Here is a 27,600-nt window from a genome sequence, read left to right on the forward strand (position 1 = left end):
GTACAAACCGAACGCACTTGCACCCCTTTAAACCTCTTAATTACGTTCCTTTACTTATGGCCAATTTATTCACGTGTTTGAAGAGCCGCTCGCCGCTGTTTTGAATCGGGACTGGATGGAATGTGACAGTTTTTAGTATGTTATGTTCACTTCTCTCTCTAAAAGAATCTCATTTATATATTTTCTTATTAAGATTGTGTTTCCAAATTTAAACATTTAAAATTTAAACAGGTCTTGATTATTGTTCCATAAAATGTAATGTTATTACTGATAAATAAAACATTTCGTCTAACATCATTCCATAGGGCAATGATGCTCGAGCAATTGCCCCTTTGGATAGCCAGAGAAATTTTCTGAACCAAGTACCTACTGACGCGAGCGAGGATCACCAGAAACGCGATGTAGGGCAGCTCCAACCTTTTTAATAAAAGAGGTCGCCCATGGACCTAGACTGAGACAGTCACTCTGTACTAAACTGTCGGTACAATGGAACTATTTGTTCTATGCTGACCGTCTAAATAAAGCACTACTTATACTCCCAAGTGCTTTCAAAGATACATAGATAGAGGAATTTTTATATTGAGTCAAGCACGAGTCAGGAATGTTGTCCCCCGATTGACACAAAGGACTAAATTACTTAGCAGAAGGTAGCAAGGTAGCATACTTGCCTTAAAAGGTCACAGATTCGATTCCTGTCCAGGACAAACTTTATCCTAAGCAGACAAGGTTCTAGAAATGGCTAACAATAATTACCTGCAATGAACAGCCGTGCCACTCTCAAAGATTCAGGGCCTTCATGGTACCAAGTGGTTTGATCTTTTCGTTGAGCAAGCTTCTCCTCCTCTTCTTCCTGCTTCCTCTGAATTGCATCCTCACCTAACCTGGAAATAATAATATTAATGGTAATTAGTTTTTACAATATTATTGCCCACTTAGTGTATGAAAACAAATTGTAGATTGTAAATAAAAGAAGCCTCTTTTTTTAAATAATAACTCAGGTACCTACATAAAGTCCCCTATCAAAGAGGACTAAAGTAGGAACCTAAATTTCGAATTCTTGCTTCCAGTTACAGGCTAGACATCAATATTGTGCCCTAGACTAGACAGTAAGTATTACTGTAGACTAGAGATAGGTATTTTTTATTTATGTTTAGACATTTTACAGTACCCAATATTTCAGAACTATAGTCCTAATAAAAATTGTTTCACTTTAGGTAATATCTCAGCCCTCAGATGTAAGAGGTACGAAATCTTTGTGTAACAATATACCTTGACAGAAGATCTCTCAGCCGACTTCTCCTTTCAGCAGGACCTTCTCCAAACAAACAAATTGGTTCCCCAAGATAATGCCCCGGCCTTTAGATTTCAGCCAAAGTCGCTCGAACTTGGCACAGAGATTCGATAACTTATCAAAGTTATCCTTGGGCCCTGTTTCCAGAAGGTACGGTTCGGTCGTTATTCCAAACCAAAGTTCCGCCATTCAGGGCTATACAGGGAAAAAGCTCAAAAGGAACTTAAATCGTAGTATAATTATTTAGTAGGTACATAATTATGTGTATAAGGCTTATGTGTGTCACAAAAGATCTAATCAGGTCGCAGTGACATAGGGCGTTTATTAAAAAAGGCTTGTGTATAAGGAAAAGTAGAAATAAAAGTAAGTACCTACATAGTAGGTAAAATGAGGGTTTTTTATTGTTCAAAGTTAAAATAGCTAAAATAATTACTCAGCTTACCTTGTTCCACCATAAGGAGAAAGCTGTTAAAGGCGCGCGTTTCGTCTCGATTCAAATACAACTGTACATACTCCGTCACAGCATTGCCACGGGTCTCATTCACCCTCTCCCCCACCAGGGTAGACCAGACGCACATGCGATGCAACAGGTCGCCCTGCGCCTGTAGGAAGCCGAGACAGAGGGGGAACAAGTGCCACGCGTCGACCTGTGCATCATTGTGCTGTGAGGAGATTTGCTTGGAAATCGACGCGAACCGGTGCAGATAGTCGGTGAGGAATTTCTGAAACAATGGAAGGGAGAGTAAGAAAATATGCTTTTGGATATGCATTTAGATTTGGATCAGAAAGTATGCATTTGAATATATGCATTTAGATTTGGATAAGAAAATATGCATTTGGATTTAAAAAGAAAAAAAAAAATATGAATCAAAGGTCACTTCGAAATATGAGGTTGCCAGCTTAGTTACAAGCTTGCTTGGTAGTGCGTCTGTCTTGTAAGCGCTAGGCCGCAGGTTCGATTCCCGTCCGGGGCGGATTTTATCCTGAAGGGATAATGTTCGTTCTGGGAACGGCTGGCTTTCTCCTATCCTGTCTTCCTTCTCTCTTCGATTTCGGGACTACAGGACCTTAGCAGTTACAGTTCCCTCTGTCAAACCTCTTCAAAAGCAAGTAAAAAAAAAATAATAATAAAAAATAATAAAAAGCAAACAGACACGTAGGTTAAGTAACTCACATGACAACTATCAATCAGTTGGGTGACCACACATCCTCGACTTAGCTGGAAACAGGTGGTGATTGCCTCGGTCATAATCTTGAACACAACGTCTGTGCTGTGTGCCAAGCCTGGGTAAACAAAATAATTAAATAATTATTAGGTATGAATTGTAAATTTATTTGCATATTCCTACAATAATGATACAAATATTTGTCCACATGGATAAACGAAGTAACTCACTTTCAAGATTCGAATTTTCAACTTCAACACCCTGACTGCCAAAGGATATTCTATGGTGTTTCCCCACAGGTCCCCAGGTATGAAAACAACTCCGAAAATAATTAAATAATTATTAGGTATTAATTGTAAATTTATTTGCATATTCCTACTTCCTACAAAAATGATACAAATATTTGTACACATGGATAAACGAAGTAACTCACTTTCTAGATTCGAATTTTCAACTTCAACACCCTGACTGCCAAAGGATATTCTATGGTGTTTCCCCACAGGTCCCCAGGTATGAAAACAACTCCGATTAGGTATGAATTGTAAATTTATTTGCATATTCCTACAATAATGATACAAATTTTGTCCACATGGATAAACGAAGTAACTCACTTTCAAGATTCGAATTTTCAACTTCAACACCCTGACTGCCAAAAGATATTCTATGGTGTTTCCCCACAGGTCCCCAGGTATGAAAACAACTCCCTTAACACGAGAGACAGACTCATTTCTTGGAATTTTTTCGTCAAACAAATAACGAAATTTAACTCAGAGGCCCCTCTTTTAGATAACCATTTATGTCCGGTCCACAAAGTGAGTTTAAAATCCGTTTAAGTTTAACTCTCGGATTAAGCAAAAGTACTCTTACGATTAAGCAAAATTAAGCAAAAGTACTTTGACGATTAAGCAAAATTACTCTTACGATAATAAGAAAGGATTAAGCAAAAGTACTCTTACGATTAAGCAAAATTAAGCAAAAGTACTTTGATGATTAAGCAAAATTAAGCAAAAGTACTTTGACGATTAAGCAAAAGTACTCTTACGATAATAAGAAAGGAAAATACATCTCTAATAGAAAGAGTGCATTTACCATCAACTTGATCCATGACAGTCCGGTCCACAAAGTGAGTTTAAAATCCGTTTAAGTTTAACTCTCGGATTAAGCAAAAGTACTCTTACAGTTAAGCAAAATTAAGCAAAAGTACTTTGACGATAATAAGAAAGGATTAAGCAAAAGTACTCTTACGATAATAAGAAAGGAAAATACATCTCTAATAGAAAGAGTGCATTTACCATCAACTTGATCCATGACGTCTTCCCGAGTCACATCTTCCTGTTTGTGTAGTTGAGCAAGCATTGAGTTGTACTGGAGATTACTGTAGTTACTCAAATGAGGAGAGAGGGGAGCGTGGATGAGAGTTCGGAGACGGGAAGGGGGCTGGATGAGATCTGACTCTGTGAAACCGAAGATCATGGGGAGATTAATGGGTTTTAAAAATTTGAATTTGAATATACCTTGTTTATACTACCAGCATAGGACTGAAAAGTCCCTTAACTCTCGCAGTCTAAACAAGGTCTTATATATTTGATTGGTAATAACATTACATTTTATGGAACAATAATCAAGACCTGTTTAAATTTTAAATTTGGAAACACAATCTTAATAAGAAAATATAAGTCAGCTCCCATGGCGTAGTGGTCACTGCGCTCGCCTTGCACGCGGAAGACCCGGGTTCGATTCCCGGCGGGGTCAAGAAATTTGTATCATGCAAATGATTGATACCGTGACTGGCTGTTGCGGGGCCCACTCAGCCTCGTGAGGAAAATGAGTAGCTATGTAATATAATGCGCATAGCGACCGGTGCCAGCATGGTAGGTAAACATTGGATTTTAGGATTATTGAGATATTGGAAAAATCCTACAATGCTGCAGTGAACACCAAAGTTGTGACATAATAACACAAAGAAACTGCATTTACATTTACAAAACACTACCAAGCAAGCTTGTAACTAAGCTGGCAACCTCATATTTCGAAGTGACCTTTGATTCATATTTTTTTTTTTCTTTTTAAATCCAAATGCATATTTTCTTATCCAAATCTAAATGCATATATTCAAATGCATACTTTCTGATCCAAATCTAAATGCATATCCAAAAGCATATTTTCTTACTCTCCCTTCCATTGTTTCAGAAATTCCTCACCGACTATCTGCACCGGTTCGCGTCGATTTCCAAGCAAATTTCCTCGCAGCATAACGATGCACAGGTCGACGCGTGGCACTTGTTCCCCCTCTGTCTCGGCTTCCTACAGGCGCAGGGCGACCTGTTGCATCGCATGTGCGTCTGGTCTACCCTGGTGGGGGAGAGAGTGAATGAGACCCGTGGCAATGCTGTGACGGAGTATGTACAGTTGTATTTGAATCGAGACGAAACACGCGCCTTTAACAGCTTTCTCCTTATGGTGGAACAAGGTAAGCTGAGTAATACTTTAGCTAGGTACTTTAACTTTGAACGATAAAAAACCCTCATTTTACCTATTATTTAGGTACTTACTTTTATTTCTACTTTTTCTTCTACACAATATGCCTTTTTTAATAAACGCCCTATGTCACTGCGACCTGATTAGATCTTTTGTGACACACATAAGCCTTATACACATAATTATGTACCTACTAAATAATTATACTACGATTTAAGTTCATTTTGAGCTTTTTCCCTGTATAGCCCTAAATGGCGGAACTTTGGTCCGGAATAACGGCCGATCCGTACCTTCTGGAAACAGGGCCCAAGGATAACTTTGATAAGTTATCGAATCTCTGTGCCAAGTTCGAGCGACTTTGGCTGAAATCTAAAGGCCGGAGCATTGCGAACTCTTTTTGAGCTTTTTCCAAGATTTGGCGCTAAATAGCGGCCGAACCGTACATTTCTCGAGGTCCAAATGGCGGAACTTTGGTTTGGAATAACGACCGAACCGTACCTTCTGGAAACAGGGCCAAAGGATAACTTTGATAAATTATCGAATCTCTGTGCCAAGTTCGAGCGACTTTGGCTGAAACTAAAGGCCGGAGCATTGCGAACTCTTTTTGAGCTTTTTCCAAGATTTGGCGCTAAATAGCGGCCGAACCGTACATTTCTTGAGGTCCGGCCCGCGGACACTTTTGATCATCATTAATTATGGAAGCTGTCTGCAAAATTTGAGCGACCTGTAGCGAAAGGTAAAGTTGTGAGAAGCGCTAGTTAATTTTGAGCATTTTCCCTGTATAGCCCTAAATGGCGGAACTTTGGTTCGGAATAAAGGCCAAACCGTACCTTCTGGAAACAGGGCCCAATGATAATTTTGATCTACATAATTTATCGAATCTCTGTGCCAAGTTCGAGCGACTTTGGCTGAAATCTAGACCCTCAACGATGAGTTTTCTATTTCACTACCTTTCTCAGGGGAAGAACACCAGTTCCTACCCAGCATTGTCAGCAAGGTCGAGAAGATGTGCAAGTCCATTCATCAGATCACCTACGAGGTCATCTTCAACCCCATCTCCTCCTATATTAACAAAGCTCAAAGTTCTTGGACGCAGAATCCCCAACGCTCCAATCTACCGGACTACAGCTTCACACCTCAGGAGTATATCACGCAGGTAACCTCAATATGCTGGACTAATGTTTCGTTTTCTGTTCGTCAATATTTTTTCCCCTTTTATAAATTAACTTATCAACTAACACCCACCTCTCTGATAATGCCGATACCGTGAGGCGAAACATGTCTGCCAAAAAACAAGTAAGTAAAGTAGATAAAGTTGTCATTATTACAATTAATTATCCTCCTTTCTGTTTTGATATGAATTGCATTCATACGTAGGGTTATCAGGAGACACTTTTTAAATGCCGGACGTGTTGGTTGAAAAAGCAGGGAAATAGGAGGGTTTTGTCAAAGTCTGAGCTTAGGCAAAAGAGTCTGAGTGAGGTCTTAACTTCACAGAACCACTAGTTATTTTTTCTCCTTTTTTTTTAATTTAAGCAAGGTTTATAAAATGTACACCTATTTTATACCAAGTACATAAGACCTTGTTTAGACTGCGGGAGTAAAGGGACTTTTCAGTCTCATTCTGGCAGTATAAACAGGGTATATTCTATTCTAGTTATTTATTTATTGTGCGCGTTTCCTTCTCAGATTGGCGAGTACCTCCTCACTCTGCCTCAACATCTTGAACCGTTCCTTCTCAATGAGAACCCCTCCCTATCCAAGGCATTAGAGTGCGCAGACTCCGAGTACAAGACAGAAACAGGCGGAGGTCCGGCCAACATACTGCTGGGCATGCTAGCGCGCGGTACATGTCAGGCTCTGTGCGATAGGATATTGGCCACGCAGAAACTATCGGCCGTCGCGTGTAAACAGCTGATTACCGATATAGGTAAGTTGTTGTAAAAATAGCCAAACTCAAATGTCAGCCCAAAGCAATCACCCTAGTTAGGGCTGATTGAGAGGCTGACGAAAAATGTCGATCCCATCTGTACACGGGAAAAGGCGAAGAAGAAGGTGTTGTTGTAGCGGCTTCAGCTGTAGCCGAATGGTAATGGCAGAGTGAAGAAAGGATATCTTTTTTTTTTCCTGCCATACACCGGGGTGATGGTCTCTTTGGCCATGCTTAATTGGCTCGTCCTGGACCGCAGTTAACCATCGTGAGGACTTGTGCTTGGTCTTTAAAAGTAGAGAGAACCCTTTGAAGAACTGCCAGCTAGCTAGGCTGGTTGGGGTTAGCTGTTCTCCCTGTTCATCGTCACATAGCCAGATGCTAGTCTACTCTCCGTTTAACGTCCCAGATAGCCGGCAGCAGTTAATCATTCTGATTCATATTGTGTTCACAGATTATTTAAACAACGTTTTGGAAGAACTGGGTGTGGATCTGACTGAAACCTTGCAGCAAATCCTAACCTTGCTTCGTCTGGAACCGGCTGAATACCATCAGCAAAGTATAGGCTGCTCTCACAAACTCGTAGCGTCCATACGAGAAATGAGAAGCTTGGTTTAGAATGGTGAGACAAAGTATATTTTTGATAAATAAAACATTTCGTCTAACATCATTCCATAGGGCAATGATGCTCGAGCAATTGCCCCTTTGGATAGCCAGAGAAATTTTCTGAACCAAGTACCTACTGACGCGAGCGAGGATCTCCAGAAACGCGATGTAGGGTAGCTCCAACCTTTTGAAATATTTAATAGCAAACTCTTGTATTTATTTTATTTTACAAATATTTTCAATGCACACTTACTTTCTGAAGTCAGAGGAGGACACGGAAAGTAATGTAAGTAAGACCAGCCCGATTCGAAAAACGGGCCCCCGTTCCATGAAAAATTTCGCACTTTGCACAGTTTTTGACCATTTGCAATATTTGCATTTGGCGTAATATTCGATATTACACAAGAAAACCCTTTTATTTTATTTTTCGTGTACTTGTAGAATGTAGACTTAACTTTTCCTGTGCTAATTTCTGTATGTTCGCAATGTCACTTCAGTGTTTGGGTTCAGTCTGTTAAGGAGGCAGATGACATCAGTGAAGGCAATCTCTTTGGGCAATTTTATCGACAAAATGGCAAGAGTACCCCGAGGCAAGAAGAAAACAGGTAAACAACATATTCATTACCTTGATTTGAGGACTAAATTTTAAGACTCGAGTTGGACCGAACCACCAACCTCCAAAATACACCATATTACATCGATTTTTTTTAAGAGGTTTGACAGAGGGAACTGTAGCTGCAATGGTCTTATCGTCCCGAAATCGAAGAGAGAAGGAAGACAGGATAGGAGAAAGCCAGCCGTTCCGAGAACGAACATTATCCCACAGAACTAGGTACTCATTAGGAAGGAGGGAGGGTGGTAGGTAATACTTGGTAAAAAATATTAAAGGGTAGGATGCCCCCCTAATAGTATCATCTTTATTCTCCAGTGTGTGACCCCGTGATGGGAGACGATGGCAGAATGTATGTCCCAGAAGAGGTGCTTCCCATTTATGCTAATGAACTTCTGTCTGTGGCCGATGTGATTTGTCCCAACCAGTTTGAAGCAGAGTAAGTTTGAAAGTTTGTTTTAGCCATGGAGGTATAAGGTAGCTACTTGAGCTCCTTGGTTTTAGCCCTCTGCCTTAAAGAAATCCGAAGACCTTGTTCCTTTGAGCAGATCTTATGCACAGATAGTGAAAATGAAAAATATTAAAAATTTGACCAACAAGCTGGGGCCAACCTAGAACCTAGTTTTCTTGGAAGGTAGCACGTCTGCCTTGTAAACGCCAGGTCGCGGGTTCGTTCTTGGGACGAGTCTTTCTGCTATCTCATCCTCCCATGAATCTTTGTGGTAAAGTCGAGAGCTTCTTTACAACTTTAGTGGGTATCACAGCATTACTAAATGCTTCCTTTACTATTAATTTTCATTTACTATTATCATCATTTTAAGTACACTTGTAATGTCACCACTGGTCGCTACTCGATTAAAGTAGCTACACAATTGTACTCCCGAGGCTGATTGCACCCCGAACACCAAGCACGAAACCAAAAAAAAACTTCGACCCCGCCGGAAATTGAACCCGGAACCTCCGGCGTGCTCATGAATCTTTGTGGTAAAGTCGAGAGCTTCTTTACAACTTTAGTGGGTATCACAGAATTACTAAATGCTTCCTTTACTATTAATTTTCATTTACTCGTATCATCATTTTAAGTACACTTGTAATGTCACCACTGGTCGCTACTCGATTAAAGTAGCTACACAATTGTCCTCACAAGGCTGATTGCACCCCGAACACCAAGCACGAAACCAAAAAAACTTCGACCCCGCCGGAAATTGAACCCGGAACCTCCGGCGTGCAAGCCTGGTGTGATACCCACTCGGCCACGGAGGTTGCTCTAAAACTGTTCATAATAATTATAATCAAATACTAATTTCGCAGAACTGGTAAGCTAGGAGCAGGGAGGTATTTTTTCGCCAACCTGATTTTGGCCTTCACTCAGCAGAAATTCGTACACCTGTTTGACCAGTGTGTCACCACTCAGCTCCTCTCCTCTCTCCACCACACGCTTGAACTCCTCACAGTACACTCCCTTCTGACACTTGTCATAGTAGCTAAGCAGCTGAGGCAGTCGTTCCATGGAGGAGAAAATACGGACGAACTTGTGTGCATCATCTGTGAAGAAGAAAAAATGTGGAGATTTTTTTAAGAAGTTTGATAGTGTGAACTGTAACTTATTGGTAATTAGTACACAGTGTCCAACACCCACGCAAACAACAAGAAATCAAGTTCAGTAATCGTAAAAAAGCCTACGACAGAGGCGAAACTCGAGTCGGTTTCGGAAAATCCCTAGGAACCCTGGACACATAAAATGAGGTAAGCGATTAATAAAGGAACTGTAACTGCTAAGGTCTCATCGTTCCAAAAGCGAAGAGAGAATGAAGACAGCCAGCCTTTCTGAGAGCAAACCTTAACTTTTTAGGATTAAATCTGTCCGTGAATCGAACCCGCGCCCTAGCACCTAGTTGGCTTAAAAGGTAGATCGCCTACCTTCTAAGCGCTAGGTCGCGGGATCGATTTCCGCCCGGGGCGAAACTTTACCCTAGACAGATAAGGTCCAAAAGCCTGGCTTTCTCCTATCCGGTCCTCCTTCTCTCTTCGACTTCGGGACGATAAGACTTCCGTTGTTACATTTCCTTCGATCAAACTTGATCCAAGGAAACCTACCAAGGTGTTTAGAGGTGAATGCTTGCACCAGATGAGGACTGGCGATGGCTTCCAGTTGGTTCTTCAGGGTTTCCAGTTGCAATCTTTTGTCCTCATAGTCAGGAGTGTGAGTTAGAACAGCTAGACATTGCTGCATACTCACAATCTTGGCCGCAATTCCTTCTATGTCACCACGCTCGAAAATCTGAAAGAAACAAGTTATATCAGCCAGCCTAGTTAGCTTAGTTGGTAGTGCGTCTGCCTTGTAAGCGCTAGGCCGCGGGTTCGATTCCCGCCCGGGGCGAATTTTATCCTGATGGGATTATGTTTGTTCTCGGAACGGCTGGCTTACTCCTGTCTTGTCTTCCTTCTCTCTTCGATTTAGGGACTATGAGACTTTAGCAGTTACAATTCTCTCTATCAAACCTCTTCAAAAGAGAGAAAAATGTGTATTACCTATGAATCATATTGCTATTGACTTGACAAATTTTAGTAAGTAAGTAATTAGCTAATTAGGTACATATATGATTTCTCTCAGGTCATTCACTCCTGTCCATACCTCTTCTATGTCAGTAGTCATGAGAGTCCAGTTATCAGCTTCATGCAGTGATTGTATGTTTGTTCTCGGAACGGCTGGCTTACTCCTGTCTTGTCTTCCTTCTCTCTTCGATTTAGGGACTCTGAGACTTTAGCAGTTACAATTCTCTCTATCAAACCTCTTCAAAAGAGAGAAAAAATGTGTATTGCCTATAAATCATATTGCTATTGACTTGACAAATTTTAGTAAGTAGGTAATTAGCTAATTAGGTACATATATTAGGTATCAATAAATCAGAATGCAATTATTAGTGATTTCTCTCAGGTCATTCACTCCTGTCCATACCTCTTCTATGTCAGTAGTCATGAGAGTCCAGTTATCAGCTTCATGCAGTGATTGTTTGGCTGATAGTAGCTCTGACTTGATCTTATCAATACGTTCCAAACTTGCCATGGAAGCCCTTGTATTTTTCTCCACCTACAATGGACATGAACGAAAAATGAGACATGAGTACATGAAGGCCTAGAGCCAAATCAGAGTAAAAACAAAATAGTGCAATATTTACCCTGATGAAGAATAAAACTTGGACATTCTGCATTTTATTTAATATCAGAGTGGTTAACCCTGTCTCTGTAACAATAAAAAAAAAAAAAAATAATTAAAAACTTCTCCACCTACAATGGACATGAACGAAATGAGACATGAGTACGTGAAGGCCTAGAGCCAAATCAGAGTAAAAACAAAATAGTGCAATATTTACCCTGATGCAGATTAAAACTTGGACATTCTGCATTTTATTTAATATCAGAGTGGTTAACCCTGTCTCTGTAACAATAAAAAAAAAAAAAAAATGAAAAAAAGCAAAAGCCAAGATAAAGCTTTCCTTTTATAAATACCTTTCACAGTCATGGTCTTTGACTTTTACGGTCATTTTCAAAATTGTGGACTTTCCCAGGTTTTCCCTAGTATGTACCTATAGGTCCTATAGACCCTGTAATATTACAATCCACCATAATTGAACCCAAAGCCAAGGAAAACCTAGACCCTTGACAAATGGAGTGCGCCTGAAGACATGTGATGTGTTCCAATCCACTTGACCCAACATCATATCACATCAATAATAACAATAACTCACATCAATAATCTCTTGTTTGACGGCACTCATCTTCTGCTGCAACATTTCTGCCTCCTGACTCAAAACATTGGCATCTCTCATGATTCTTGGCAGACTTGCCACCACTTGCTCGTTCATTTCTTCCAGACCACTGTTGACTTGCTGCACATACAGCTGCAACTTCTTCACCATATTTCCCACATATACCTGAAAATTCATCAATAGCATTGAGGTAAAGCCACAGTGCAATAATCCTAAACAAAAATGGATCCGACACACAAGGGATCAAGAAAAGACCACATAATAATAAGGTAAAGTTTTTTTTTTTTTTTTAGGGAGGCAAGCCACCTTGTAAGTGCTAGGTCATGGGTTCTATTCCTGTCTAGGGCAAACTTTATTCTACACAGATAAGGCTTGTTCTTGGAATGGCTGGCTTTCTATCTTGGTCTCTATGCTCTTTGATTTCAGGATAATAAGATATCTGTTACAATTGACTTGATCAAATGTCTCTTTCTCCTTCTTATTAATTTATTTAAAATGATAGTAATAAAATACTTACTGATTTATTGTCTTGGTCCTTGACATTTTTTAGTGACTCATTGATCCAGTTTTTAACATCAAAATTGTCACTAGAAAATGCTGATATATCCTGGAACAGCACAATTGTTAAATAGTTCTGACTAACTCCATTAGGGTATTTAATATACCAGGACAACACTAGTCGTAATAGCTACTCAAATTTAGCAGAGAGGTTTGATAAGTACATCAAAAGAGTCAATGAGCTGGGTCCCAAGAAATGAACGGGTCAGCCTCTATTTGAGGCCCAAGATATGTATGGTTTGGCAGATATTTCATCTGATTTGTTTTTTGGGAACAATTTTTCTTCACTGAACTAATAATGTATGATGTAAGTAGGTAATACTGTAAACTTACCATTGTCAAAAGAGGTAGAAGATGTTATCAGTGTATCTCTTATCAATGCATTTCTTAATCCACAGGCGAGGACATTTTTCAAGGGCTTATTACTAGGTGAAGGACATAAAATTTAGTAAGGTAAATTCTCTCAGACACTTTCAAAACATGTCTATTTTCTGGAAATATGTGAGTTTTTTTAAAATGAACACCAAAAATTGTCGGGTTTTTACTACTACAGAGGCTATGTCCACGGGTGTGGACATCGGGCGTTTGAGACTACAAGCAGTAATTTTTTCTCGGGCTTCGACTACATTGAATATGTCCACACGTGTGGACATCGGGCGTCAGGAGGTTATCAGGACAACACTAGTCGTAATAGCTACTCAAATTTTGCAGAGAGGTTTGATAAGTAGATCAAAAGAGTCAATGAGCCGGGTCCCAAGAAATGAACGGGTCAGCCTCTATTTGAGGCCTAAGATATGTACGAGTATGGTTTGGCAGATATTTCATCTGATTTGGTTTTTGGGAACAATTTTTCTTCACTGAACTAATAATGAATGATGTAAGTAGGTAATACTGTAAACTTACCATTGTCAAAAGAGGTAGAAGATGTTATCAGTGTATCTCTTATCAATGCATTTCTTAATGTTATCCCAAATATGTATGTAGATTCTCAATTAGACAAGTTCTTTTTTTTTAATCCCACTAACTGTTGAAATTATCATAATATAGCCTACTATAATCTGTTTTCTTTGTTTTCAGATCCCTCAGCACTCACATGCAAAGAGAAAGAGCTGAAACTGATCCAAAGTAAATCAGACATTGAAAATCCCGTGGTCAAAATTGAGGCTCAACCTTTTTCCTTATGAATATGAGAAGGGAGGGGAAAACTCTATCCAATACGTAACTCTATCCAATCTTTTTTAATGTTTTTAGCGATTAGGGTTTCATCACTGTGTATAGTCTGTACCTCATAGATGAGGAGAACCGTACCTCATACATGAGGTGAAATGAGTACTAAAGAAGTCTTCCTTAGCATTAATTAATTTAAGATTAGCCATCTTATTTTTTTAACAATAATAAAAAATTATACACCTATCTACCGACAATATCTCCCCCATGGTCTTTATTTTGTGATGTAAAATTAAGAGAGAACAGGACAACACTAGTCGCAATAGCTACTCAAATTTTGCAGAGAGGTTTGATAAGTAGATCAAAAGAGTCAATGAGTCAGGTCCCAAGAAATGAACGGGTCAGCCTCTATTTGAGGCCTAAGATATGTATGGTTTGGCAGATATTTCATCTGATTTGGTTTTTGGGAACAATTTTTCTTCACTGAACTAATAATGTATGAAGTAGGTAATACTGTAAACTTACCATTGTCAAAAGAGGTAGAAGATGTTATCAGTGTATCTCTTATCAATGCATTTCTTAACAGATGACACTATGTATAGTCTGTACCTCATAGATGAGGAGAACCGTACCTCATACATGAGGTGAAATGAGTACTAAAGAAGTCTTCCTTAGCATTAATTTTAACAGATGCAATGCAAATTCCTGATTTTAAAAAAATTAGGTATCACTTATCACTTTTATCAATTTTCGACCAACTCAACAAAAATCATTTTTCAAATTTCAATTTCAAATATGTGGCGGGAAATGCCTTGACGTCATAAACTGCCCATGAAATGCCCAGCTTCAAAGGCGGTAAAATTTAAATTTTGTAAATTTGAATTTTTGACTGTGCACTGTGCCCTGCCCTGCCCTAGGTTATCGTTATCAGGTAATGTAATCTATTTCTTATTTCCTATTTTCAGTTTCCAAATACTTAATACTTATACTTATCACCTATTTTGATTTCTCCATGTTTATCAAGTTGCTCTCTCTTATTTTCCTCTGCTTCATTTACTCTTTGTACCAATATCATAATCTTATCTCAAAGAATTATATAAATATAAATAACATCATCCACCCTATTATCAGCACAAGTTTATCTCTTATCACCTTATCAGTGCAGTTAATTGCTAATGTGCCAATCTTCCATTTCTATACCAATTTCCACTTTACAGTATTATCTTTTCTCAAAGTAAGAAAAGTAAAAAAAAAAAATCTGGTGTGAACATTGTCTCATTAAGGGCGTATTTCTAAACCTGAAAACGGCTACTTTCCTTGTGGCATATAATATCTCTAGTAGCGCGGTTAAACTTTCTTGACTTCGCGAGGCGGAGCGCTGCCGCGCTCCTTGGTCTCTAGTCTTGCCACGTCGTAAAAGCTTTAGCCTATTTGCCCAAACATAAATAACGAATTAACGACCGATACAGCAACCTCCGTGGCCGAGTGGGTATCTCACTAAACTTGTACACTGGAGTCCCTAGGTTCGATCCTCGGCAGAGTCGGAAGCTTTTTCGGCTCTATAAACTAAACATATTTCGGTACTGTACTATGATATGAAACAAAAAATATTAGCGAATGGAACCGCGATCTTACATTATTATTATTATTTTACTTTCATTATTTTGTTCCAGGTGGGTCCAAAACGACAGTGAGCATCAACATTCCCCAATTTGACGCCAGTTTCACCGGTACAGGCGATCTGTTTGCGGCACTCATGCTAGCTTACATTACACGCACCAATCACAATGTGAAGGAATCCCTAGAGCGGACCATTGCAACTATACAAAGTGTGCTAGAACGAACTGCACAATCATTCCCGAACAAAGGTCAGTATGAGGTTTAGTTTCTCAGTCACCACAGGCCGATTTTTTTTTTTTTTTTTTTTTTTTTTCAAGCAATGTTCTTAATCAAGCCTGTTTAATTTTTTCAATCTTCTTTCATCCGACTAGGGTAAGGTCTTGAGTCCTCCATTTGCACCATGAAATAACTGCACCGCAGGCCAAATTTTTTCAAGATAAATGACCTTTGACCAAAATAATGACCTCAAGACTACTATACAGCCATTTCTCAAATTGTGAGCTACAATTTATAGAAACCAGAATTAACGAAATTGAAATTTTTATGACCACAGGCGAAAATTTTGGTCTCTAATTTAAAAAAAAAACTTAGTTATCAAAAACACAAAATTTGACGCCGCGGGCGAATTTTTTGAATATTTTGGTCTACAATAGTAAGAGAAGCAGACTTGTCAAAGGTGTAATCTTCAGGGCCGCAGGCGAAACTTTTCAGTAAGTTGTATGTAACCTGTAGCTTGTCATGTGTCAGTTTTTTATGTAATTAAATACGTGTAAAAAACGAGTATAGTTATTCCCCCCTATATATTTCTTTAGAACATAAAATGACAGCGCCGCAGGCGAAATTTTTTTCGAGAAAATTTAAGTAGCTCCTTCAAGGTTGCATAATTTTTTTTACTGACCAAAGTCTTTTTCACTTTTTATAGGCCTTTGAAATATTCCCAAAACTTCAGCGCCGCAGGCGAAATTTTTGAGAGATTATATGTTGCCCCTTCATGGTTGCATACTTTTTTAATTGAAATCTTTCTTTGTCTTTTTTTAATTTTTTTGAAAAAAGCATTTTTAAAAAAAGCATTTTGGCTCAAATGTAAAATGGGTCAAAAAAAGCATTTAAAATGTAAAATGCAAAATGCTTTTTCAAAACCAATTTGAAATGTAAAATGTAAATGTACATTTTACATTTTGCATTTTGCATTTTCCATTTTGCATTTTGCGGTTCGCACATCTCTGATAGTAGGTACTGTAACTTGTTAGGACTGTTTGTTCGTATTATAGGCTATCAATAGGTACCTACTCCCGTGAAGTAACACGGAGTATATTCCACTATATAAACGAGTTTACGAGTTTCCCACTGATTGTTTTGGTAGTTAAATTTCCTACTGAAAAATATGAAACGTGTTTCCGATCCAACCGCTCGTCTTATCAACCTATTTTTAATGTGTTTTCATATTCATAATGTGTTCGTGGAATTGTAAAAACTTGGTGGCTTTTTTTTTTTTTTTTTTTTTTTTTTTTTTTTTTTTTTTTTTTTTTTTTTTTTTTTTTTTTTTTTTTTTTTTTTAGGGAGGTACCTTTTTTCCCAGATAGGTAGCTACACCTACCAGGATTTGGAAGGTTATTGGTTTTAGACAGATGATTTATTTATTTTTATTTCCAATTTTATTATTGGGGCATTTTTGTTTCACAGGTACTTGGTTTTGAAGTGGATGCTATCAACACGGTTCAATTTTCAAATCACTCTGGCTATGGTCATCTGAAGGGTAAAGTCATCACTGAACAAGATTTTGGTAAGATTATAACACCAAATTAGAAGAAGGGAAAAAATAGCTTTAGTCATTAGCTTTATGACTTCCTTTACATTTGGGGGGAGGGGGTTCAGAAAAATTACTTACTAAAAAACTTATTGATTTTTATATGTAAATGTTAATTAAAAAAAAAAATTTGGACCAATTGCAATACTTTCATTACTAGTATAGCTCCGCTATACTGTAGTAATAGAAAGTAAAAAAAAAAGGTGATAAGTACCTACACCTACCTGTAAATACCTTCTTGTCATAATAATGGACCTTTTTTTTACACCTAACACCTAACCAGCATGATTCTACATTTTCAGATGAATTAATAGAAGGCCTTAAGATGAACGACCTTATGGACTACACTCATGTGCTTACTGGCTACTGTAGATCCCCCCAGTTGCTGTCCAAAATTGGAGAACTTGTAAAGGAATTGAAGAAAGCCAACCCCACATTAATGTATGGTTAGTGCTTTATAGTACGCTGACCCCACTTATGTGGGAAAAGGCTAAGAAGAAGAGTGCTTTATAGTACACATTTCTGCCTTGGTAGGACAGTTCAGGGGCTGGTGGAAATCCATATTTGAAAGCAAAACCAAATGGTATTTATACTATAGGTACAGACTTAAAAATTTGGAGTTCTGCATAGTCAATAATGTTTTCCTCCAAAAAGAGAGAAATTAAAGAGGAATAATTAAAAATAAGTTCAAATGAACTTTTAAGCAAAATGAAAAAGGCTTGAAAAAAAGAACAAAAAGAAAAGAACTAGGTACTCATTAGGAAGGAGGGAGGGAGGGTGGTAGGTAATAGTTGGTAAAAAATATTAAAGGGTAGGATGCCCCCCTAATAGTATCATCTATATTCTCCAGTGTGTGACCCCGTGATGGGAGACAATGGCAGAATGTATGTCCCAGAAGAGGTGCTTCCCATTTATGCTAATGAACTTCTGTCTGTGGCCGATGTGATTTGTCCCAACCAGTTTGAAGCAGAGTAAGTTTGAAAGTTTGTTTTAGCCATGGAGGTATAAGGTAGCTACTTGAGCTCGTCGGTTTTAGCCCTCTGCCTTAAAAAAATCCGAAGACCTTGTTCCTTTGAGCAGATCGTATGCACTTATAGTGAAAATGAAAAATAATGAAAATTTGACCAACAAGCTGGGGCCAACCTAGTTTTCTTGGAAGGTAGCACGTCTGCCTTGTAAACGCCAGGTCGCGGGTTCGTTCTTGTCTTGGGACGAGTCTTTCTCCTATCTTATCCTCCTCTGTTTGAAGACCTCCTTTGTTACAGTTCCTCTTTCAACTACCGCGGTAATAAGGAATCACCGATTTTTTTTTTTTTTCTTTTTTTAAGATGAGTGTTCCACCGCCGTTTTTATTTCGTAGCAATGAAACAACTGCTACGTTAGACGCCTGTGGTCTGTGTTGTAACATGCCCATGTTGGAAGATTGGTTTGATTTTTCTTGCAGACTTCTGACCAAGATTCCAATCAAAGACAAAGCTAGTCTGTTGAAAACAATCAACGTCCTGCATGACAGAGGCATCAAAACTGTGGTCATATCATCGTCAGAGCTTGGACCAGAGAAACATTTGCTAGGAGTAGCCAGTACTGTTGTTGGTATGTCTAGACCGAAATCTTTTGTCTCATTAAGGGCGTATTTCTAAACCTGAAAACGGCTACTTTCCTTGTGGCATATAATATCTCTAGTAGCGCGGTTAAACTTTCTTGACTTCGCGAGGCGGAGCGCTGCCGCGCTCCTTGGTCTCTAGTCTTACAACGTCGTAAAAGCTTTAGCGTATTTGACCAAACATAAATAACGAATTAACGACCGATACAGCAACCTCCGTGGCCGAGTGGGTATCTCACTAAACTTGTACACTGGAGTCCCTAGGTTCGATCCTCGGCAGAGTCGGAAGCTTTTTCGGCTCTATAAACTAAACATATTTCGGTACTGTACTATGATATGAAACAAAAAATATTAGCGAATGGAACCGCGATCTTACATTATTATTATTATTTTACTTTCATTATTTTGTTCCAGGTGGGTCCAAAACGACAGTGAGCATCAACATTCCCCAATTTGACGCCAGTTTCACCGGTACAGGCGATCTGTTTGCGGCACTCATGCTAGCTTACATTACACGCACCAATCACAATGTGAAGGAATCCCTAGAGCGGACCATTGCAACTATACAAAGTGTGCTAGAACGAACTGCACAATCATTCCCGAACAAAGGTCAGTATGAGGTTTAGTTTCTCAGTCACCACAGGCCGATTTTTTTTTTTTTTTTTTTTTTTTTTTACTAGTTAGGTAGCTCGAAGGCTAGCGTGCCTGCCTTTGTCGCGTAAGCGCTAGGTCGCCCGTAGCGAATGTTATCCCAAATATGTATGTAGATTCTCAATTAGACAAGTTCTTTTTTTTTAATCCCACTAACTGTTGAAATTATCATAATATAGCCTACTATAATCTGTTTTCTTTGTTTTCAGATCCCTCAGCACTCACATGCAAAGAGAAAGAGCTGAAACTGATCCAAAGTAAATCAGACATTGAAAATCCCGTGGTCAAAATTGAGGCTCAACCTTTTTCCTTATGAATATGAGAAGGGAGGGGAAAACTCTATCCAATACGTAACGCTATCCAATCTTTTTTAATGTTTTTAGCGATTAGGGTTTCATCACTGTGTAGGTATAGTCTGTATCTCATAGATGAGGAGAACCGTACCTCATACATGAGTTGAAATGAGTACTAAAGAAGTCTTCCATAGCATTAATTAATTTAAGATTAGCCATCATAATTTTTTAACAATAATAAAAAATTATACACCTATCTACCGACAATATCTCCCCCATGGTCTTTATTTTGTGATGTAAAATTAAGAGAGAAAATTAAGTTTAAAAAACCTCAATTAGATAGGATGATTCTATGGGTGTCCACTTTTATTAGTATTCCATATTTTGGTATTGGAACAAAGGACGTGATTGTTGTCAACTTGATATCACTTGACAGGTGTTAACAATTTCTCTTGTTGAACACTTACATTATTTAATAACAGTACCTCCATGAATAATTACATAATACAAATAACACTACAAATATATCGGTTGCGCTTACTTCAGGAAAAATGAGGACCAACGGAATTTTTCTTTTTCTTCTACGACTTCTAAATACCGAGATAAATCGATTTAAAAAATATGGGTAAATCGTGAAGTTTGACGTCACGGCATACGCGCCTGTAGGCGATGACGTCATAAATCATGACTCCCGTTTCGTTTGTTTGTGCGCAAGCGTTTCTGCGCATTTTGACGTGAAATCTGACGTCACAACTCTTTGGAATTTTTCATTAGAACGACAAATAAAAATTGAATTTTCGACCTTTTAAAGTTACTTTTTCGGAGTTTTGATCTCAGATTTGGATTTTTCACAACTTTTTACGTAGGAATCGACCTTTTATTAATAATATTCTCCCAATTGCAACTCCTCCATTGACTGCTGTTTCTTGTTCAGGATGTACATAAGAGTGGAAATTAAACGTGAGAGAGGTAGAGCAATTAACATTGACATATTAATACTTATGTATTTTCTTACAATCAAGGACTGATTATTTTACACAATATATTCTAAATAAATTATTGATGTACATGCATTTTTGCTGTTAGTGTCCAATGATCTGTATTGATGAAAAAATTTCCAATTGCTTTATTCAGACTGTATTTAGCAGTGTTTTGTTCTGACTGTCAGTTTAACTGTAGAAGTCTCATTACAGTTTAGTTATCACTGTTATCAGATAATTTCTCAGATATTTAATTATTTAAAGAAAAAAACTTATCATAATTATATTGGAATCTACTATACCTATGAACAGTAGTAGTGCACCAGGCCAAATTACATTTTTCATATAAAAAACTTATCATAATTATATTGGAATCTACTATACCTATGAACAGTAGTAGTGCACCAGGCCAAATTACATTTTTCATATAAAAATGCCATAAGGTAGAGGGGAGACATAATACAACTAACTTCTTATTCATAATGAAACATCCACTTTAATCGTCATGGTGACCCTCCAGCTCTTTCCTGCGGATTTCCTTCCACTTGGCAACATTTTCAGGGCTGTTACCTGTAAACAAAAATGAAAGGAAATGTTTCAAATATGTTCAAGACATCAGTGTGAATTTACTATCAAGTCATTATCTTTGTACATTTTCTTTTAAAACATTGAAGCATACCCTTAGATTCTGGAGCTTATGAAAAATATGAAACTATGTTAAAAAAAAAAAAAGGAAAAAATAGTGTGAACATAATTATCATTATGTCAAGAAGAAATTCAGGTATGATGTAATCACATTAGTTGCTCTTTTTTTACTTTTTTTTTTGTAGCTAACAATGAGACAATTTGGTTTTCACAGTTATTACTTACTCAGTTTACTGAGTTTGTAGTACAAGGGTGCTACAATGAGTAAAGCAAACGGCATGGTCTTCCAAATCCACTGTTTGGTTAAGTAAAATTTATAGGGGAATCTTGCAAGCTTGGCTGAGTATGTGTATGGATACTCCATAGGCCTTCCTGATGACTTTGCTGCATCAGCCATATTTTCTGGAAAAAGGAAAAAAAAATAGGTTAATGTATTTGTATTGGCCATTTTACCATTCAGTAAAATTAATCAGAAGCCATGACAATGAAAAAGCAAGTATTTTCTCTAATTTAGAAAATTTTCATTGATGAGCCTTCTGAACAATTACTGCTCCTTTTTGTTTTTAACCTAATTCTATATCCTATAATAACAATGATCACTGCTTATTTGTGCTGGTCCTTTTTGTAGCAATTTTCCATTGATGTTGCCTTCTGAACAATTACTGCTCCTTTTTAGTCCGTCCTTCCTTTATTATTACAATAGTAATAAAAAGGTATAAGGGACGGACTATTGTATTCGCTTCGGTGTCGTCCATTGATATAACCTCTGAACTAGTACCTTCAATGTAACTACTAAGAACTGTTGTTGATTGAAAGCCTGGACCCAAAGGTCACACAGGAGACCTGTATGTTGTTGTTGTTGTAGCGGCTTTAGCTTTCGCCGAATGGTGATAGCAGAATAAAGAAAAGATGTCTTTTTGTATCTGCTATACACCTGGCTTTAGCTTTCGCCGAATGGTGATAGCAGAATAAAGAAAAGATGTCTTTTTGTATCTGCTATACACCGGGGTGATGGTCTCTAGCCTGTAGCGGCTTTAGCTTTCGCCGAATGGTGATAGCAGAATAAAGAAAAGATGTCTTTTTGTATCTGCTATACACCGGGGTGATGGTCTCTAGCCATGTTAAATTGGCTGGCTCGTCCTGAACCGCAGTCAACCATCGTGAGGACTTGTGCTTGGTCTTCCAAAGCAGAGAAAACCCTTTGAGGAACTGCCAGCTTGCTGGGCTGGTTAGGGTTAGCTGTTCTCCGTCCTGTTTATAGTCCCACAGCCAGACGCTAGTCTTCTCTCTGTTTAACGTCCCCTAGCCAGACAAGGAGACCTGTATAAATATAGCTAGCAACTTTTTGAACTTTTGCAGATCTCTCTCTAGGGTTATCCACTTATCCTCTTGGTTAAAGGTAGTAAGGTAAACTTGAGCCCTTATGAGCATAGAGGTCAAGCAGAGTGCAATCATGAACCAGTGTTTTGACGTTTAGAATTTGACGAAGGTGGGAATTTTAGTGAAGAAGATTTTTAATGACTTACCTGATTTGTTCACCTAGAGTAGGTACCACTTCAAATTCAATGAGCTCTCCAGAAAGTTCGAAAAATGATGAAAAAATTTGAAATTTTTATATTTTATTCCTTTTTCGATTTTCTAACCTCTCCTGCTTCTGATAAAAATAAAAAATTAAAACGAACATATGACCTCACGAATCCTACCACTACAAGTTTGTGAACAACAGACGTAAAGTTCGACCCTGATTTTCAAGCGAATTACAAAACATGACAAGGAAAAATCAAGAAAAATGGTGATTATAGAGAGGTATAAAAAAAAAATCAGTAGTGGGTGGCCTAACGTCACAATTTTGGCCAAAAGCTGCATTTATTCAGGAAAGCACCAAATTTGGTATGGACCTTCATTGGGAAAATATGAAACTTTTAGGAAGGGGTGACACCAAAAATCATGCACACAAACAAAATGGCGGCCTTTTTTCAAAATGGCGGCCAAAAACGGGGTTTTGATAATATCTCGTTTCCGGTAACTTTTTTCTAATAACAATGAATCAGAAAGTTTTTTATATTTATATTTCCTACATTTTGTAAATTTACACTTTTTTTCTAGGATGTACCGTAATCCCGTACCGTAAGGATTTTTCGCATAATTATTATTAGTGGTGTACATCAAATTATTCAACTTTATTAATTTCTTCTTCTTTCTCTATGTCAGAAGAACGAGCTGCATTTTACGTTTCACGTGAGTTATCAAGATGTACAACATGTGAAGCACAATCAGCGCGTAAATTTGAAATTTGGAGTGTTTTCATTTTTCAGCCGACAGCGACAGCGGATCTGACTTCTAAATTCTCTTCTTATTTTAGTATTGGATATTGATAAGTTAATCACCAAAGGGCATAGAATCTTCTATAATGGATTCAGTGCCAGAACGTAAGAAACTTTGTTAATTTAAAACTTGGTTCATATATGATAGATTTGAATAGCATGAAACCAACCTAGGTACAGTGAAACAAAACCTCTAATGCTGGCTTCTAGAAATTTTGTATTCCAGATTAGCTCTTAGTTCCAAGAAGGCTAGTCAATTTTCAAACCACTAGCACTAGGGTGCCATGCATTTTTACGTACAACTAGTGAATTCTTTGGTAATTATGCAGAAGTCACATCCGTGGAAAAGAAAGCTCCTTTTTGTATTTAACCTAACCCTATAATAACACTATCACTGCTCTAATTGTGAAAACTCCTTTTTGTGTTTAACCTCACCCTATAATAACACTGGTCACTGCCTGTTTGTGCCAGTTCCTTTAGTAGGTAGCAATATTCCATGGATGTGACTTCTGCACAAGTACCAATTCTTCAACCACAGTTCACAGTAGAATCAAGCATAACAAAGAAGACTGGTTTCCAGGTGTCCTCTCAGGCAGGTTCCACTGTGCTTTTTATAAGAGGACTGATCAAGAGAACTGCAACAGTAGAGGATAACCTGAAATTGTAGAGAGGAGAAGGATAGGATAGGAGAAAACCAGCTGTTCCAAGAATGAACCTTATCTGTTGGATAAATTTTACCCTGTGTGGTAATCAAACACATGACCTTATGTTTACAAGAAAAGTAGTAAAACCTTTGAATGGCTTTGAAAACCTTTGAATCTTTTCAGATTGTCCTGGTACAGAGAGTGAGAGTGCCGGAAAAGTGTCAGCTTGTCAAGGTTGTCCTAACCAGTCAATATGCTCATCAGGTGCTGCTAAATCAGTTGATCCAGGTAAATTGGTTGACAGTTATCTGTCCCTTAGTATCTTGAGGAAGGTAGTCATGTATTAGCTGTTTAATTTAAGGGGGTAGGTAGTTAGGTACTTGGGAATAATGAACCAACCTATTTTTTTTTTTTTTTTTTTTTTTTTTTTTTTCAATAGATTAAAAAGTTGTTTGTTTTTTTCTTTCCTACATTTCATACATTTACACTTTTTCTCTAGGATGTACTGTAATCCCGTAACGGTCGATCCCGTTTCAAAATGGCGGCTAAAAAAAGGTTTTTTTGAGAATATCTCGTTTTCGGTAATTTTTTTCTAATAATAATGAATTAGAAAGTTGTTCGTATTTCTATTTCCTACATTTTTTACATTTACATTTTTTCTCTAGGATGTACCGTAATCCCGTACCGTAATTATTTTCACAGGTATAGAATTGGTCAAATCCCATCTAAGTAATGTTAAACACAAGGTGCTTGTGTTGTCTGGGAAGGGAGGTGTAGGGAAAAGCACATTCACCAATCTCCTGGCAAGAGTTCTGGCCAAATCAAATGAAAGTGTAGATGTAAGTATTAAATTTATAAAGAAAGGTCCTTCGGTCCTAAAATAATTACGTACCTACTTGTACAATTCCAAAAATAGCAATGTTCTTATAAAGAAATAATTACTATAACTACAATTTATGTACCTTTTCAGGTTGGTGTTTTGGACTTAGATATTTGTGGCCCTTCAATGCCCAGAATGATGGGTCTTCTGAACGAGCAGGTTCATCAAAGTGCATCAGGGTGGTCACCTGTGGTAAGTTATTGGGTCCTGATAGAGGGTACTGTAACAATAGAGGTCATACTGTCCCAACATAGGAGTACTGGATAGGAGAAAGCAGCAGTTCTGAGAATGAATTCTCTGTTTTGGAGAATGGGAGAAATCCTCAATATAATTTGAGAATTTGACCACAACAATAGTAGTAGCCTACTGCTGGAGTAAAGGGACTTTTCAGTCCTATGTGAGCAGTATAAATAAGCACTATTATATTATTATTAAATTAATTCATTTATAAAATCCATGCTGTCCTTCTATGAAGGGTATAGTACATCCCAGGCAGAAAGCAAACCTGCAACTAGCACTTGCATGGCAGGCATGCCTTCCAAGCTAACTAGGCTGGCTGCACTGGCCTTTGTACTTTATTCCAAGTACTTAACAATCATATTTATGGTTTGCATTTTACAGCTTTGCTGAGATTCTAGAGTAGACTTTGTATCTTTTTCTTTTCTAATGGAGTAAAAAAGAAAAAAAAACTGTACTTATTTATTTTCAGTTTTTAGAAGAAAATCTGTCAGTAATGTCCATAGGATTCCTGTTGAATTCCCCTGACGATGCTGTCATTTGGAGAGGACCAAAGAAAAATAGTAAGTGTAGATCCCACCAAAATGTAACATTAATACCAACCATGGGCAACTCTGCTGAACTTCAGTGCATTCAACATGCTCTGTTAACAGCAGATATGTGTTTCTTACATTGGCCATTTTACTTTCAGAGTACAGAGAGAAACCAGAATGTAACATTAATACCAACCATGGGCAACTTTGCTGAACTTCAGTGCATTCAACATGCTCTGTTAACAGCAGATATGTGTTTCTTACATTGGCCATTTTACTTTCAGAGTACAGAGAGAACTCTTTGTGAATTGGTGCTTCATTGACTTGGTGTTTATAAAGAGTCTTATTAATATTATTACCTACATTCTAAACTCTCTTTTGCAGCCATGATTCGACAATTTCTAAGTGAAGTAGACTGGGGTAATGGCTTGGAATATCTCCTCATTGATACACCACCAGGAACATCCGATGAACATTTATCCCTAGTGCAATATTTGAAAGGTCTACCTGACATTGGAGCAATTGTTGTTACCACTCCACAGGAGGTATCATTACTGGATGTGCGGAAAGAGATAGACTTCTGTCGGAAAGTCAACATTCCTATCATTGGTGTTGTGGAAAATATGGCCACTTTTGTCTGTCCCAAGTGTACAGTGAGTAATCTTAGTAATGCTGGCCCTGATCATATGAGTTGTTTCTGAAATCAACTTTGTACTTCTCATTGATATCACAAGTAGGGGATCCTAAGATTTTGAATGGGCCATGCCATGTTCTGTTGCCATAGGTCCCACAAGACCCAATGGCGGTTCTGGCTTGGAAATTTTGAGGTACAAAGTAGAAATAATGAGGTATAATAAAAAGTAAGACTTGGGGGGAAAAATCAGGCTGGTGTCTACCAAGAAAAAAATAATAATAAAATAAACTACCTGACATAAAATACCAAAAGTATTTAGATTGAATAAATAATAATAAAAAAAAAAAAAAAATGCTTCAGGTATGTAGATAATTAGATATAGGTACATACTTTGAAGGAAACACATTTTTTTCCAACAGAAACCCTCAGATAGATGTACAAACTTATGAAGGAAACTTTTCTTTTAACAGAAACCCTCGGAAATCTTTCCCAAAGACAGTGGAGGTGCTGAGAAAATGTGTGCTGAGTTGAGTGTGCCATTCCTAGGCAGTGTCCCGATAGATCCTCTAGTAACAAGACATTGTGATGAAGGTACCAGTGCCATAGACACTCCATCTGCTTGTGTAGATGCCATCCAACAGATAGTACAGAGTAAGTACATTTCTCAAGGTTAGCTATGATAAGCTAGGAATAAGGAAAAGAGGAACGAAAATATTGAAATGTCCTCATGAAATCATAGAGCCCCCAGAAATAAAAAGCATCAAGATCCTGAATGGATACCCATCTAACAACCATGTTACATGAAGTTGTAATTTCATAGAAGGGAAAAGCATAGGAGAAAAAGAAAGTTATTTTGAACTTTGGCCCATCAGGAGTGATGTAGAGATCTGAATTGTCTACACCTATTTGATTTTTTCTTTCTTTCAGAAATACAACAGTACACTGGAGGACATTGACATTTGTGTTCTATGGATCTACCCAGTACAGTATTCTTTAAGGGACCCAAGCATCTGAACCTTAACAGTTGTCTTTTGTTGTCAGACTTGTGTGCCTGTGGAAGCACCCATGGTTGGTGTCACCCTGTGATTTTACTTGAATTCTACCAGGCCATTATTTGTTCTCATGAGGCTGAGGTGCACCCTGTAGTTCAGATTCAGATGTTTACTATATGAA

The 27,600-nt window shown here is 37.9% G+C and overlaps 5 protein-coding genes and 1 long non-coding RNA gene across 7 annotated transcripts; 3 read left to right on the forward strand and 3 right to left on the reverse strand.

Annotated features, from left to right (window-relative positions):
• Positions 1 to 817: 817 nt before the first annotated feature.
• On the reverse strand, positions 818 to 1,350 carry LOC113468418. Its single transcript, XR_003392175.1, has 2 exons — positions 1,270 to 1,350; positions 818 to 881 (listed from the first exon to the last, which is right to left on the reverse strand). It is a non-coding gene; the product is annotated as an uncharacterized LOC113468418 (long non-coding RNA).
• Positions 1,351 to 1,415: 65 nt separating this feature from the next.
• On the reverse strand, positions 1,416 to 14,470 carry LOC103511546 (conserved oligomeric Golgi complex subunit 7-like). The gene is made up of 11 exons (XM_008476270.3): positions 14,270 to 14,470; positions 14,102 to 14,165; positions 12,369 to 12,458; positions 11,831 to 12,016; positions 11,041 to 11,172; positions 10,179 to 10,362; positions 9,404 to 9,626; positions 3,750 to 3,952; positions 2,466 to 2,575; positions 1,734 to 2,013; positions 1,416 to 1,486 (listed from the first exon to the last, which is right to left on the reverse strand). Exons 2-11 carry the CDS (start codon positions 14,102 to 14,104, stop codon positions 1,416 to 1,418), a joined length of 1,482 nt encoding a protein of 493 aa, XP_008474492.2. The 5' UTR covers positions 14,105 to 14,165; positions 14,270 to 14,470.
• Positions 4,585 to 7,614, forward strand: LOC103511563 (conserved oligomeric Golgi complex subunit 7-like). The gene is made up of 4 exons (XM_008476289.2): positions 4,585 to 4,927; positions 5,895 to 6,091; positions 6,625 to 6,865; positions 7,320 to 7,614. Exons 1-4 carry the CDS (start codon positions 4,600 to 4,602, stop codon positions 7,481 to 7,483), a joined length of 930 nt encoding a protein of 309 aa, XP_008474511.1. The 5' UTR covers positions 4,585 to 4,599; the 3' UTR covers positions 7,484 to 7,614.
• On the forward strand, positions 14,413 to 19,828 carry LOC103511564 (pyridoxal kinase). The gene is made up of 8 exons (XM_026825284.1): positions 14,413 to 14,431; positions 15,250 to 15,444; positions 16,839 to 16,979; positions 17,306 to 17,449; positions 17,854 to 17,974; positions 18,448 to 18,596; positions 19,021 to 19,215; positions 19,467 to 19,828. The coding sequence occupies exons 1-8, from the start codon at positions 14,413 to 14,415 to the stop codon at positions 19,571 to 19,573; spliced, it is 1,071 nt and encodes a 356-aa protein (XP_026681085.1). The 3' UTR covers positions 19,574 to 19,828.
• Positions 19,829 to 20,520: 692 nt separating this feature from the next.
• On the reverse strand, positions 20,521 to 22,859 carry LOC103511547. Of its 2 annotated transcripts, none has more exons than XM_017445038.2 (4): positions 22,702 to 22,859; positions 21,401 to 21,577; positions 20,915 to 21,100; positions 20,521 to 20,832 (listed from the first exon to the last, which is right to left on the reverse strand). In XM_017445038.2, the coding sequence occupies exons 2-3, from the start codon at positions 21,570 to 21,572 to the stop codon at positions 21,027 to 21,029; spliced, it is 246 nt and encodes an 81-aa protein (XP_017300527.1). In that variant the 5' UTR covers positions 21,573 to 21,577; positions 22,702 to 22,859; the 3' UTR covers positions 20,521 to 20,832; positions 20,915 to 21,026. The 2 variants fall into 2 exon arrangements, with proteins under 2 accessions (XP_017300527.1, XP_026681099.1); XM_026825298.1 differs by having other exon boundaries at positions 22,698 to 22,831.
• Positions 22,860 to 23,475: 616 nt separating this feature from the next.
• On the forward strand, positions 23,476 to 27,569 carry LOC103511548 (cytosolic Fe-S cluster assembly factor nubp1). Its single transcript, XM_008476272.3, has 8 exons — positions 23,476 to 23,604; positions 24,327 to 24,431; positions 24,846 to 24,982; positions 25,114 to 25,215; positions 25,733 to 25,823; positions 26,178 to 26,446; positions 26,898 to 27,078; positions 27,355 to 27,569. The coding sequence occupies exons 1-8, from the start codon at positions 23,586 to 23,588 to the stop codon at positions 27,381 to 27,383; spliced, it is 933 nt and encodes a 310-aa protein (XP_008474494.1). The 5' UTR covers positions 23,476 to 23,585; the 3' UTR covers positions 27,384 to 27,569.
• Positions 27,570 to 27,600: the final 31 nt, after the last annotated feature.

This window comes from Diaphorina citri, unplaced genomic scaffold, assembly GCF_000475195.1.
Source record: "Diaphorina citri unplaced genomic scaffold, Diaci psyllid genome assembly version 1.1 scaffold727, whole genome shotgun sequence".
Lineage (NCBI taxonomy): Eukaryota > Metazoa > Arthropoda > Insecta > Hemiptera > Psyllidae > Diaphorina > Diaphorina citri.

Excerpts from the sequence above, each read along its gene's own strand:
- LOC103511563 (XM_008476289.2), top strand. The coding sequence starts at position 4,600 with ATGCATATCCAAAAGCATATTTTCTTACTCTCCCTTCCATTGTTTCAG. Across the intron at positions 4,928-5,894 it reads TCTCCTTATGGTGGAACAAG|GGGAAGAACACCAGTTCCTA; the intron begins GTAAGCTGAGTA and ends TACCTTTCTCAG. Across the intron at positions 6,092-6,624 it reads CTCAGGAGTATATCACGCAG|ATTGGCGAGTACCTCCTCAC; the intron begins GTAACCTCAATA and ends TTTCCTTCTCAG.
- LOC103511546 (XM_008476270.3), bottom strand. Across the intron at positions 11,173-11,830 it reads TCAAACAAGAGATTATTGAT|GTGGAGAAAAATACAAGGGC; the intron begins GTGAGTTATTGT and ends TGTCCATTGTAG. Across the intron at positions 1,487-1,733 it reads TCTCCTTATGGTGGAACAAG|CCCTGAATGGCGGAACTTTG; the intron begins GTAAGCTGAGTA and ends TTCCCTGTATAG.
- LOC103511564 (XM_026825284.1), top strand. Across the intron at positions 17,450-17,853 it reads CAACCCCACATTAATGTATG|TGTGTGACCCCGTGATGGGA; the intron begins GTTAGTGCTTTA and ends TATATTCTCCAG. Across the intron at positions 17,975-18,447 it reads CCCAACCAGTTTGAAGCAGA|ACTTCTGACCAAGATTCCAA; the intron begins GTAAGTTTGAAA and ends TTTTTCTTGCAG.
- LOC103511547 (XM_017445038.2), bottom strand. The coding sequence starts at position 21,572 with ATGGCTGATGCAGCAAAGTCATCAGGAAGGCCTATGGAGTATCCATAC. Across the intron at positions 21,101-21,400 it reads CTACAAACTCAGTAAACTGA|GTAACAGCCCTGAAAATGTT; the intron begins GTAAGTAATAAC and ends TTTTGTTTACAG.
- LOC103511548 (XM_008476272.3), top strand. Across the intron at positions 24,432-24,845 it reads TGCTAAATCAGTTGATCCAG|GTATAGAATTGGTCAAATCC; the intron begins GTAAATTGGTTG and ends TTATTTTCACAG. Across the intron at positions 25,216-25,732 it reads CATCAGGGTGGTCACCTGTG|TTTTTAGAAGAAAATCTGTC; the intron begins GTAAGTTATTGG and ends ATTTATTTTCAG.